Source organism: Trichechus manatus, unplaced genomic scaffold, assembly GCF_000243295.1.
Source record: "Trichechus manatus latirostris isolate Lorelei unplaced genomic scaffold, TriManLat1.0 scaffold00090, whole genome shotgun sequence".
Lineage (NCBI taxonomy): Eukaryota > Metazoa > Chordata > Mammalia > Sirenia > Trichechidae > Trichechus > Trichechus manatus.
In genome coordinates, this window is record NW_004444026.1 from 4,438,230 (window position 1) to 4,452,480 (window position 14,251).

A 14,251-nucleotide genomic window follows, 5' to 3' on the forward strand; every position below is an offset into this window, starting at 1 on the left:
GAATGGAGGAAAAGAACTAAAACCTATGGGATTCGGTGACTACGTGAGTGGGTGACAGACAGGGAGTAATGAGGGTGGCTCTCGGGTTTCTGGCCTCAGTGACTAGGGAGAGACAAGTGCCAATGATCCTGACAGAGAATGAGAGGCAGGGTCTGCCGGGGGGAAGAGAGGTGGGGTGATGCTGATGAATTCAGCTTTGCATCGAGCTTGCAGTGCTTGTGTGTCTTCTGAGTGAGATGTTCTTCAGGCAACTGACATTAAGTCTGAAGCTTAGGCAAGAGGCCTGGTTTGGCAATGTGGGTTTGTGAGTCACTCACATATAGGTAATGTTTAATCTTCAAAGATAAAAAGCTTCCCCAGGGAGATAATACAAGCAGAGATCTTTAACCTGCTGTTGTTGGGTGCTGTTAAGTCGATTCTGACTCATAGTGACCCCATATGACAGAGCAGAACTGCCCCATAGAGTTTTCTAGGCTGTAATCTTTATGGGAGCAGATTGCCAGGTCTTTCTCCCGCAGAACCACTGGGTGGGTTTGAACCATTAATCTTTCAGTTAGCCACCGAGTCCTTAACCGTTGTACCACCAGGGCTCCCTAACCTTAAACTACGGTCTATGAATTCCCAAGGAGCCTGAGAATGAGCTTGAGGGAGTCTGTGAACATTGTGAAATTATACACAAAAGGTTGCAGGCATTTTCCTAGGTCCACGCTGTCAGTAAATTTTCAAAGGAGTCTATGAGCCCCCTAACCCCGCCCTAAGATTACACCAGTGTACAGTGAGGCACCCTCTGGAGAAGACAGACATTTAAGGGGTAGGCAGAGATGAGAGACAAAAAAGAAGGTCAGGGAGCAAGCAAGAGAACTGACGCCAAGACAGAGAGAGACAGCTCTCCATGGTGTCAGATGCGGCTGAGGAGTAGTCAATTCAGAGGAGAACTCTGAATCCAGAGTCCCTGCAGGTGGGTTGAAGAGTAAAGGGATGGGAGGAAGGAGAGTCTGCAGGGGCACAAACCAACGGCTTTATCATTATTTCATGAAAAGAAAAGGCTCTGAGGAAACAAACTTGGCTGCTAACAATGAGAATCCAGCAAATGAAATGTCACGACTCCAAGATTGTTTCAAGGGGACAAAGCAAAGCCAGCCCCTCCTGTACCACACACTGTGACCAGATCCAGGCTTTTGTCATTAGGTGTCCCACAGTTTGAAAGACAACCAGTGAACAGGGCTGGGCAACTCTTACTAAGGGAAGGTCTCCTCTGTTTGTGTTACGGATAAAATAATGCAGAACACAGGCTCAAAGCAAGCATGCTTTTTTGATGTGTGCAAGGCACTTTCAGACAATAGAAATTGTTATTAAGCTCCAATTAAGCTTGGCAGGTAATATATCTGTTAATAGTACAAGCTTTGAGAGCATCGGACCCCGGATCTAGCTTCATCACTCCCTAGCTGTATGCCCTGGGCAAATCAGTTAATGTCTCTGAACCTCACTTTCCCCTTCTGTAAAACGTGAATAGTAGTTCATGGCTCAGGGTATGGTTGTGATTATTTAATGAGACCATATATTTAAGCACTTAGCTCCAGGTCTAACACACAGTAAGCTCCATAAATGCTGGCTGGGGTGAACATCACACTCTAGAGCAATACTGTCCAAAGCTGAGCCACTAGTGTAATTATAAATTTCCTAGCAGCCACAATAAAAAGTAAAAAGAACAGGTGAAACTAATTCTAATAATACATTTTATTTTACCCAATAAATCAAAAATATTATCCTTTCACTCTATGATCAACGTAAATTTATCAATGTAATATTTTACATTGTTTTCTTCCTATGAAGTCTTGGGAATCTGGTAATTTACACTCAGAGCACACCTCAATTTGGAGTGGCCATATTTCATGTGTACAATAGCCACATGTGGCCAGTGGCTACTGTACTGTATAGGACAGAGGGGGGCTAGACTTCTACTCATCCGCCAGCACGCACAGTAGATCCATAATTCTCTCCCTCTCTAGGAATCACATTTCCCCACCACACTTTGAAATGCTTTTCTGATCTGTTACTGGGTTAAATCCATACTTCTGGCTGTTTTCCAGCCCCTCCTATTTTAACTTGAAGATTACTAAAAGGCAGACGACAGTTCCTGGGATACACCGTGTACAAACACTAGCGATGCTCTCTGAAAACTCACCACCAAAACACACAAAACCAAACCCGTTGGCATTGAGTGGATGCTGAGTCAACCACCCCATGGTTAGAGTAGAACTGCTCCATAGGGTTTTCTTGGCTGTGATCTTTACAGAAGCTGATCGCCAGGCCTTTCTTCTGTGACACTGCTGTGTGGGTTTGAACGGCCAACCTTTAGGTTAGTAGTAGAGTGCAAACCATTTGTGCTGCCCAGGAGACCCACAGTGGTCTGTATATTTATAGAAAAAAAATGACCAGATGACAATGAGATAATTGCTAAGTGGTGAGCTAGAATGGTGTGAAGGTATAAATAAGATTAAATAAGACATACTTAATGAGCCAAGAGAAGGTCGATCGCCAAAGGCACAGGCTGGCTAAGAATTGCTGAGAATAACAAAACCAAACCCACTGCCGTCGAGTCGATTCTGACTCATAGCAACCCTACAGGGCAGAGCAAAACTGCCCCATAGGGTTTCCAAGGAGCAGCTGGTGGATTTGAACTGCAAACCTTTTGGTAGCAGCCAAGCTCTCCACCACTGTACCACCAGGGCTCCTGCTGAGAGTAGATGCACTTCAATCAACCTGATACATGCCAGCGGGGAGGGGAGGGGAGAGGGCAGGGAGCACAGGTCTAAAAAGCCCATGCACACAGTCAGGTCTTAACAAATAATAGCCACAGGTTTAGTAGCTCGGCAGCACAGATAGCACCTCGGGTTAGCACCAGTCATTGTAACCAACACCTTGTACTATCTGTGGCTTTATCCTCAAAGACAGAGCAAGGTAAAAGACAGAGAAGTGCTATCTTTTTAAGGGAGTGGGACAAAGCTCTCAAACCTTTTCCTCAAAAGAGGAACTATGTAATCTAGTGCAAAATATATTTTTCCAAGTGTTAAATTTAAGGGGGTAATAACCCTATGACACGATACCCTGATAGAACTTTTGCATTGTAAATTAATGTACCTTTTCATGATTATATAAATTATGAAGTAATACAAGTTTTCTGAGAAGTAGATTCAAAACTCTGCAAAGGAAGGACTTAAGCCAAAAGAAAAAAAAGACAGAAATTAAAGTCTTGTTTAAAAAATTACAAGGAGACCAATTCAGCAAACAAAGAAGCCTAGAGAAAGATGTTCCATAAAGATTTACAGCCTTGGAAACTCTATGGGGTAGTTCTACTCTGTCCTATAGGGTCGCCATGAGTTGGAATAGATTCAACAGCAGTGGGTTTGGTTTTTTTGGTTATACAGCCGTATTTGCATTTTAAGGGAGGGTTTTCCTAAAAACGATAACTCAAAGAAAAATCTCACGAGGTCTAAGAAACGCTGACACAATTGTTATAAAGATGCTGATACAAGAACTCTGCATGCTGGCAGAATAGTAGGCATCTGTGACAACGAAGGAGCTAGAAACCTTCCTAAATACCCCTTAAATTAAACCTCATAAATGACATTTTATTTCAGCTTCAGGTCAGTCTGGTTTCAAGTAAGAGATCTGCTTAAGGCTCTATAACGCCATGTAACTGCTATGTGTATGTAGACTTCAAGTTGACAAACTGCACCATTAGAATCTCAGTAACATTGAAGATCAATCTACCAAATTGGAACTGCACCTGGCTTGCTTGTGACTAGTGTGAAATGTTAAAACCAGCCAGGAGCTATTCTACTAGCATATTCACAGGAGAGACGAGGCTAAGTTTACCTTTCTTTGGTCTGGGTTTCACTGGCAAGGACTCCTTTTCCATTGCTGCTTCTCTTTCTTCCCATCGTCGGATCTGTTCTTCCCTCATCTTGAAGAACAGGATCTGTTTCTGTTCTTCGCTGAGCTCTGCCAGTAGATCAGGATCTATGTACATCTCTGACAGTATCTGTTTCAGCATCTTTGTAGTTTCTGCAGTCTTTGACACCTGTGACAAAAGTGCCTGAAAATGGCTTCCAGGTGTGCCTCCACCTGAGCTGGCACCTGGTCGTGACCAAAAACCTTCAAGGAGACTCACAGCCCAGAGATCCTGACTGACTGGGGCAAGAATTCAGCAAACTGGCTTCTGGGGCCTGGCACCAAATATCCTGCCCAAAGTGTCATCCACCAATCCTGCAAAGAGCAACAGGCAAAAAACAGGGCTATTAAAATACGTAGGTGCTGCTAAGAGCGGGCTTATAAGGAGAATAAAGCTTAGAGGAAATGTAGTATCCCTTTTCATTCCAGGGAAAAGAAGAGAAAGGCTGAGGCACGCTTTATTAAAAGTTTGTGTAACCTCTATCCGGTAATGTCCAAAGATAATTTATCAAAAAAAAAAAAAAAAAACAACAAAACCCTAACTTTATACTGGTCAGTCTCAGGGAAACAAAACAATTAACAGAGGTTTAGCGTTCTCCCAGCTAAGCAAACTTTATTATTACCTCAGAGTCCAACAAACCACCAATTATATGGCTGAGAAAAGAATGAAAAAAAATAGTCAAAGGAGAATTAAAAGGCTCTCTCCAAATAATCTATTTCAAAAGAAAGTACTATTTTTAAGATTTCACAGTTACCCACTCCAAACCAAAACCTAAACCATGCTCAAAGAAGGAAAGAGAAGAAATAAAAATTAGACCACAATACAAATTTTGTATTTTCCCTTCAAAGTAGCATGAAATAAACACAACTATGTAACTCTTCGGAGCCTGGTATAGTGGTTCAAGAGCTCGGCTGCTAACCGAAACGTCAGCAATTCCAATCCACCAGCTGTACCTTGGAAACCCTATGGGGCAGTTCTAGTCTGTCCTATAGGGTGGGTACCTACGAGCTGGAATCATCTCCATGGCAACGGGGTTGGTTTTGGTTTATGTACATCTTCACAAAGGACAGTGTAATTTCCAGAAAACCTACCAGGGCCATGAAAACAATGCAGGCAGGTGCAGGCCAGAACACCTACGTACATTCTGGAAGGTCACCAGGTTTTAGGTGTACCTCTTCCAGATAACCTAATTTAATAAAATCTAAATTTACAGACCAGATAAACCAGAGGAACAAAGAGGTGACCAAGTTCATTACGAAGGATCCTTGCTTTAAAAGAAGAGTTTATAAGATGGCTCCTTTCAAAAGAAACAATGGACTTGTGTATGCACAAGTGATTTAACAGTGGTTCTAAGAAAGGAGGGAGGGGACAATTCCACTTATGTTTCATTACACTTTACACATTTCTATTTGGCTGATTTTTTTTTAACAGTATAACTACATATTTTTATAATCAGAAAGAAATTATATATGTTTCCATTTTGAAAAAAAACTCTTAATTTGTTTCACATATAATAGGACATACACAAAAGCTAACTTGCTGTGACTTTGCAGGATCACATAACTTCTAAGAAGTGGGCTAATAATTTGGTGTTCACAATGCTTCAATAATCTCACCATCTAGCCACGCCCCTCTCAAATATTTTGTCTCTCCACACTAAGTTCAAACATTCTTAAACTTCAGACTAGTCACTTAGCCACACCACGGCCACAGTACGGACATGCGCCACATAACATCCATTTGGAGAATGTCCCACTCCGGTACGCCAGCCCTTGGTCTGCCGCTCGCCCTGTGTAGCAAGCCCACCCCGCCGCCCCCCACCTGCGAGAACAGGCGCCACTGCCGCGGGGAGGAGTGGTCTCCAGATCCTGCTCCTATGCGCCCAAGGTCTACAGGCATCACAGGACCAGCTGGGGCGGAGGCGCAGCGTCGCCCAGACCACTTCCCCTGCTGCCCCGCCCTCGTTGGAGCCTCCCCACCGTGACCTTCACGGGGTTGTGGGGCCGCGTGCCAAACTGGCTGAGCACTCACCTGAGGTGTCCACAGGGGGAGCTGCCCAGGCCACAGACCCCACAGCAGCGTGCGCCAGGGAGCCCCATGCCCTGTAGATCCAGGTGTTCACACAACATTCAAATCACATAACTATTTCACAGAATGTATTGTGGATGTTATGAGTCGGAAATCAAGTCAACAGCAACAAGTTTGATTTTTTTTTTTATTATTGTGGATGTTAAACGAGGCATGCCTATAGTTTTGACTCCTATTTCCTTTACTTCATACAGCTAATTTGTAATGCTCCTCTCACCATCTGGGAGTCCCCTTCAGCTTCCTCAGTCCTCTTCTTTGCAAAGCTATTCCTTCACTTACACCCAGGCTTTTGAGATAAGCATGCTCAAATAGCTCAGGTACCAAGGAGCTCTCTGCAAATATAGCAGGTAGATTCACTAATGATTCATTGGGTAGCAGAGACCTTCACGGAGGCTGAAACTATCCTTGCTAACTGCAGCCTTTAATTTCCCACATCAAGAGACTCAAGCAGAATAAAATACTAATAGAAAAAAATTTAAAAATTAAAAAAGAATTATAGCAGTGTCACCAATTCTAGCTTACCCAAGCAACTCCCTCCCAGTGTCCCTTTCTAATTTTGTCTTTCACTTTGTGGTGACCCTCAATGGCTCCAACAGGCACAGAACTGAAGCATGCTTTATTTACTTTTTGGTTCTAACACCTTCCAAAAAGGCGGGGCAAAGTAAATCCATACTAAATGAGAGGCTTCCAGAGGCTGAGCTATTTATTTTCTGTAGATGATGGTCCTCAACCACAGGAAGAATTTGGCTCCTTAACCACTTGACTCCAATTCTCCGAAATGAAGTGGTAAGTAACCAAAGCCAAAGACTCCCTGACATTCCAGTAAATGTCCTTATGTTCACAGGCACATTCTATGACTCCAATGGTTGACTTTCACAGAAATAAAACATGGTGGAAAATGAGCTGCCCAGCAAGGCTTGAGGCTTCTGCTCTGCTCCCCATTTTTTTTTAAGAGAGTGAATCCTAGAAACAGTGATAGAGTGGTAAATCCTAAAACTAAAACCCTGAAAATGCCAACTTCATCCTCACCACCCTCCATCCCCGACCACCCAGAGAACTCCTGATAATAACATTTATTGTACCAGGCACTATCTTAAGCACTTCGCATGTATTATTAACTCATTTAATTTTCACAATATCCTTTGCATTAGGTCCATCACTATGCCCATTTCACAGATGAGGAAGAGAGGCACAGAAGGTCAGAAGCTGAAAAGTGGCAGAACCGGGCAGTCTTGCCCTAGAGTCTGCTCTATGGTACTCTCCCACACAGAAGCCTTTTTGTGAGTTTGTGAGTTCAGAAACAAAACATCAGAATGTGGTACCACATCTGAAATTTCAGAATGAAGACCAGACATTCCTGTAGCAAAAGAAATGCTAAACTAAAGGTACATGACCCAGAGTGCCTCTCAGGGGCAGAAGTCTCACCATGATCAACTGTACACAGCTTCAGGATGGCCAGGTATTGAAAACACTCCACCCCAGGAAAGACAGCAGGGAACCGTAATGCTAGTCGCGGTGTGGATGCTATTTGCCCACTTAATTCTCTGGACACTTAAGAGTCTCATTTTCTCCTCCCGAATAACCATTAAGAGCAGCACAAATGGCAGAGCCACTCACATGTGTGAAAAGTTTCACCACACCTTTGTGATGAGATGCTCAAGCTCCCTTATGGAGCTTTTCTTTTATTTTGTGTTGCCTTTTGTAGCAAACACACATTTCTAGCATTAAAGTTCATTAGTGGTTATTGATATTTTTGCTGAAGATCATTCAAAAGTGGTTGCAGCAGTACAAGAGGGAACTGCCAGAAATTCAAGCCAGATTCAGAAGAGGATGTGGAACAAGGAGTATCACTGCAGATGTCAGATGGATCTTGTCTGAAAGCACAGAATACCAGAAAGATGTTTACCTGTGTTTTATTGACTATGCAAAGGCATTCGACTGTGTGGATCATAACAAATTATGGATAACAATGCGAAGAATGGGAATTCCAGAGCACTTAATTGTGCTCATGCGGAACCTGTACATAGACCGAGAGGCAGTCATCTGAACAGAGCAAGGGGATACTGCATGGTTTCAAATCAAGAAAGGTATGTATCAGGGTTGTACCCTTTCACCATACTTATTCAATCTGTATGCTAAGCAAATAATCCGAGAAGCTGGAATATATGAAGAAGAATGAGGCATCAGGATTACAGGAAGACCTATTAACAACTTGTGATATGCAGGTGACACAACCTTGCTTGCTGAAAGTGAAGAGGACTTGAAGCACTTACTGATAAAGATCAGAGACTGCAGCCTTCAGTATGGATTACATCTGTACTTAAAGAAAACAAAACTCCTCACAACTGGACCAATCAGCAACATCATGATAAACGGAGAAAAGATTGAAGTTGTCAAGGATTTCATTTTACTTGGATCCACAATCAACGCCCATGGAAGCAGGAATCAGGAAATCAAAAGACATATTGCATTGGGCAAATTGGCTACAAAAAACTCTTTAAAGTGTTAAAAAGCAAAGATGTCACTTTGAGGACTAAGGTGTGCCTGACCCAAACCATGATATTTTCAATCGCCTCAGATGCATGCAAAAGCTGGACAATGAATAAGGAAGACCAAAGAAGAACTGATGGCTTTGAAATTATGGTGTTGACAAAGAATACTGAATATACCATAGACTGCCGGAAAAACAAACAAGTCTGTCTTGGAAGAAATATAGCCCGAGTGCTGCTTGGAAGCGAGGATGGGGAGACTTCATCTCACATACTTTGGATATGTTATCAGGAGAGGCCAGTCCCTGGAGAAGGACAACATGCTTGGTAAAGTAGAGGGTCAGTGAAAAAGAGGAAGACCCTCAATGAGATGGATTGACACAGTGGCTGCAATGATGGGCTCAAGCATAACAATGATTGTGAGGATGGCTCAGGACCAGGCAGTGTTTTGTTCTGTTGTACGTAGGCTGGCTATGAGTCAGAACGGACTCAATGGCACCTAACAACAACATGTTATATAATCTAGTATGAAGCTATGGAGACAAGTGGAGCCAGGCTAGAGGAAATAAAAATGAGGAAATTAATTAACCAGGGTTTTCCCACTTTCACTCCCTGATATGATTCAAAGTCAAATGATTTCTCCCGGTCTGTTAAGTGCACCAAACTCCTAGTTATTCAAGACCAATAAAAAGAAAAGTTCAGTTAACTTGGTTTTTTTCTTGTACTGCACTTGTTTTAAAAGAAAGAAAAGAAAAGCAACAAGCTATGCATTCCAACAACCAATTTCCAAAGGGTTAAGTTTTCCAACATGTCCACAGATTTAATCGGATTCTCACATCTTCCACAGCTACTGTTCTATAAAACAATAATTATGTTTTTAATGACTCTGATCCCGCCACTCCCCCCCCCAAAAGGCTGAAACAGCCTAAATTATAAAAATACTGTGGTTCGAGTAATACAATTTTAATGTTAAAATAGAATTTTAACTTCTAATTCTTTGAAAACAGCCAATCATGTTTTCCAACTTTCCTTATCTTGTTCAATCTGCAAAGGGGCTGCTTTTGAGGACAAAATGAATTACCAGAGAGGACAGCAATTCGGGAAGTTGTTTTATAAGCATATACCATTCTTTGGAAATTTGGATTTACTGTAATACAAAGGTTTACCTAGAGAATTCTACTCTTACGACAAATCTATGCCCACATTATGCCTTCCACGTATTTTATTCACTTTTTAAAATAACTGTATCCAATAACTGTAACAGGCTTTTGTGAGGTGAGGAGAATCTAAGTTTAGAAACAGAGATGTGCAGAGCAACAGAGGTTGCTTCTGCCTTGCGACCCCTGGTCAAGGAGACAGAACGCTGAGAAAACCTACAAACCGTGACTTCTCACTGCGTCTCCCAATTCCCCTCCCACCTCTCTTCAGACGTGCGCGTGAACCCCAAGGGCAGGAGGGGGGCTGGAGCGGGCAGTGATGCCCACCTGGTTGAGGAAGGTCATCACCGAGCAGACTGGCAACGTGCCTAGCTCTGCCTTCCAACCTGGCGGCCTGTGGCCCACCGAGCCGAGAGAGGCGGCGCGCACTGGCAGCGCCTGGCCCGCCGCGCTCCGATCCCACTGGCGGCGCCGGGGAACCACTGCCCAGCGCGGCGCCGGCAGAAACAGTGTTCCCGCACTCTTTTAGAAAATCTCCTTGAGGAGACAGTCAATATGGTGCTATCCACGCTGTCCGCACAGACGTGGGGGCGGACGTCGTGAGGTCGGCGGGCGAGCCAGAACTAGAGCGGAGACAGAGAGAGACGTGGCTCCTCCGCAACGTTGTACGGCTGGAGTCCGAAAACTAGCGAGCACCAGACCCTCCCACGCCGGCCACCCCGAGGCGCCCTGCCAGCGCCCCCTGCGTAATCACGCCTTGTGTGCGCACACACCCCTCGAGTATACGTATCACCGCCAGGATCCCCAGAACTTCCCCGAAGGCCTCCCCCTCCAGCTTCACCCCTAGGACAACAGACCCTCTGCCCTCGGGGGCCGCTGCTCACCCAGCCGGCGGCTCCAGTCACCCGACACCCGACATCGGACACCGGCCGCCTGCTGCCGCAGCCGCGCTCGCAGGCTCAACCCCACACCTGAGCGCGCCCAGGGCGGGACGGAAGGGGACGGAGGAGGAGGGCGCGCGGCCGGGACGGAGGCCTCGCCTGGCCCGCCCTCCCCTCGCAGCCCCACCTCCTCTCGGTCCCTGCGCCTTCCACTGTCCCCCTCGAGAACACCCTCCCCACCCACACACATACACACACTCTTCTCCCAGGCCTCCCCTTTCCGGTCTCTCCCACCCCCAGCATCTACCTGTGCAGGGCTCTGGGATCGCTTGGGTAGGATGACCACAGCAGCTGCCACGTCTAGTTGGGAGCCAGAAGTTGTCGGGAAGGGCGGGAGGGAAAGGCAAAGGCGCCCGGGAGCAGTACAGGCTGGCTGGACAAACACTCAGGCGGTGATGCTGGCAAACAGCATCCCTCAGCCCTGGGCCGCCTGCGCCGCCCCACCCGCGGCCCACATGCCCGGGTGACTGACTGGGCGCTCACGGCCCTACCCGGGCGCCTGGAGAGGCTCCAGTGCCAGCTGTCGGCGAGGCTTGGCTGCCTGTTGTATCCCAGGCGGTGCTTGTCCTGCGAGCTGACCCCGAGCTGCTGTGGGGGTCCCTTCACGCTCTCACTCTCAGTTAATTGGAGGTGGTATCTGCAGTCTGTGATGGCTAGCCGAACTCTCTCTCCTGTCCTGAGGAACTTATTAAATATCAGCAGGCCTGGCCACTTCACCAGAGAGCTCAGGGTTTCTAGCAAGGAGGAGTCTGCAGCAGCCCAGCAGGCCCTTCTCAGTTACACAGTTACACTGACCGGTCCCGCAGGGTTCTGTTCTTGTGTCTACGGAGCTTTTTTTTTTTTCTTTTTTTTCCTTTCTTTTTCTTTTGTTGACCTTAAATTATCGAACGCTCAGTCACTGTTAAGTACAGGTGTGGCTTTGTAGGATAGGCTCCAGAAACAGAAAGGCTGGAAGGATGGAGCCTGAAAACGAGAGAAATGGAGACGAAATAAAACTGGAGAAAAGGAAAGAAAGCAAAGGAATCTTGCAAATGCAGCGAGAACAGGTCAGGGTGGTGCATGAGGGCACTAGCGAAGAGGTGACTGACGACCCGAAAAGGGAATTTTGGAGGAAAGTTCAGCAGAAGCAGAGGGGAATGATTAGAGGGCATTTTTGCATTGCAGAGGAGCATTAAACGTGTGTGGAGTAAAACCGCCTGCTTTGATGAACCCTAGCCTGCAGGTGTGTTGGGAAGAGATATAATACACAGTGAACATTTAATTACTCTTTCCCTATAATGTATTCATGAGCCAGGCTTGCTGGGTTCAAAAATAAAACTGTTCCTCATGTCTAGCGTCTCCAGACTGAAGAAAATTCTCAAAGTTGAGCAGGGGCAGATGGGTGGATGGGCAGAGATCAAATCCTGGGTATCGTCAGGAAAACATGACCCAGCTATTTAGAAACCCATTCTAGGAATCCTATTTGGGGAGAATTTCTGGTCTGGTTTGGTTCTGTTTCCACTGCTTATTAACTAAATGGCCTGTGGGGGAGTTTAGGCTGGAGTGTGATTTGCCAATGGTTAGCTGATGTGGCCAGCTCAAAAAGAATCCTAAAAGTTAAGGTTTTGAAGTTTTTTAAAGGGTGGTTCATCAACCAGTAGGACACTGGTTACAACCAGTTAACTTCCTCCACTAAGTTTTTCTTCATGTCCTGACAAGTCTTTCCTTATAATAACTCCCTTTGCTACCAGTCTTACCTCAGTTTACCCATTGGGATAATAGCAGTACCAATTTTATTGAATTGCTGAGAGAGTGATAATACATGTAAAGTGCTAACAACAGTTCCTGGCAGGTAGTAAGTGTTCAAACATGTTAACTCATACTATTCCACACTAAACCAAAAAAACCAAACCCCGTTGCCATCAAGTCGATTCCAACTCATAGTGACCCTACAGGACAGAGTAGAACTGTCCCAGGGGTTTCCAAGGTTGTAATCTTACAGAAGCAGACTGCCACATCTTTCTCCCTCAGAGAGGCTGGTGGGTTCAAACCGCCAACCTTTTGGTTAGAAGCCAAGCACTTAACAACTGTGCCACCAGGGCTCCTTTATTACACACTACCAAAAACCTAACCGATGGTGACCGTATAGAACAGAGTAGAACTGCCCCATAGGGTTTCCAAGGAATGACTGGTGGACTCAAACTACTGACCTTTTGGTTAGCAGCCAAGCTCTTAACCACTGCACCACTGAGGCTCCTATTACACACTACATACTATAATTTCAGGTTCTTATCACCTCCAGTGGTAGCCAGATTCCAAGTTAGCATCAAAGATCCCTATCTCCTGATATTCACACCCTTATTCACATCGTTGTGTAGTTCCCTCCCACATTATACCAGGGCTGGTCTGTGTAACCAATACAACGAGGTATGCCACTTCTGATATTAGGTTATAAAAGACCTTGTATCGTCTCTTTCTTCCTCTCTCTCCCTCCCTCCCTCCCTCTCCCTCTCCCTCTCCCTCTCCCTCTCCCTCTACCTCTCTCTCCCCTCTCTCTCTCTCTCTCTCTCTCTCTCTCTCTCTCTCTCTCTCTCTCTCTGTATGCAATTGCCCTGAGGGAAGCTAGTTGCCACATCATGGGCAACCCTATGGAGAAGCCCATACAGAGAGGAACCAAGGGCTCCTGCCAACAGCCACATGAGTGAGCTTGGAAGAGGGTCCTTCAGCCCTACTCAAGTCTTCAGATAACTGCAGCATTGGCCTACGGCTGGATTGCAAACTCATGAGAGACCCTGAGCTAGACCTCCCAACAAAGCCACTCTTGAATTCCTGACCTGTGAACTTTGCGATGATGAAGTTTTTTTTGTATTAAGCCACTACATTTTGGGGTAAGTTGTTACACAGCAATAGATAACTAATATACCTCTACCTGGTCTTGTTCCTAAGACAGCTTTAGCTAGCTTTAGTGTACAGGAAACTTACCTAAGTAGCTTATTTAAACACTTCAAACCTAAAAAATACAATATCTGAGGGGCCCAGGGTTCTGTATTTTGAACAAGCACTCCAGGTGACTCCAGCATCAGAGACAGGGCTACACATCATGCTCAGAAACTCTGCTCTAGGCTCTCCAGGTCAGACACTTCTGAATAGACTTGTCAGATTTATCTTTTCAAACATTGACTCAGATCCATCATCTGGTTGTTGAAAATCTCTGGTGCCCACCCTTCCTCCCGCACAAAGAATGAAGACTAAAGCACCGGCCACCTTTCAAGGACCCGGGCCATCTGACACGAACGTCCTTCAGCCTGATCGTCTTCCTGACACCAACCCTGTTGTTGTTGTTACTTGCAATCAAGTCAATTTCAATTCATGGCAACCCCATGTGTACAGAGTAGAACTGCTTCATAGGGTTTTCAAGGCTGTGATCTTTCAGAAGCAGATTACCAGGCCTTTCTTCTAAGGTATCTCTGTGTCAGTTCGAACCACCAAACTTTCAGCTAGTAGTCAAGCGCTTAACCCTACATTCAGGTAATTTGGCATTTTCCAGGCCCTAAACATACGTAAGTGCTGCAGCTTCACACTGTGCCCTTTGTCTAAAACGTCTTGTCCCACAACATTGCTTATGAAAACACCAGCTGTCCT

At 45.4% G+C, this 14,251-nt stretch overlaps 1 protein-coding gene across 1 annotated transcript in view; it reads right to left on the minus strand.

Annotated features, from left to right (window-relative positions):
- The window catches only part of SH2D4A (SH2 domain containing 4A), a 78,686-nt gene extending 74,629 nt beyond the window's left edge, over positions 1–4,057 (minus strand). Inside the window, exon 1 of the mRNA XM_023736699.1 lies at positions 3,880–4,057. Coding sequence (XP_023592467.1) covers positions 3,880–4,057 — 178 coding nt within the window. The remainder of the gene's footprint in view (positions 1–3,879) is intronic.
- Positions 4,058–14,251: the final 10,194 nt, after the last annotated feature.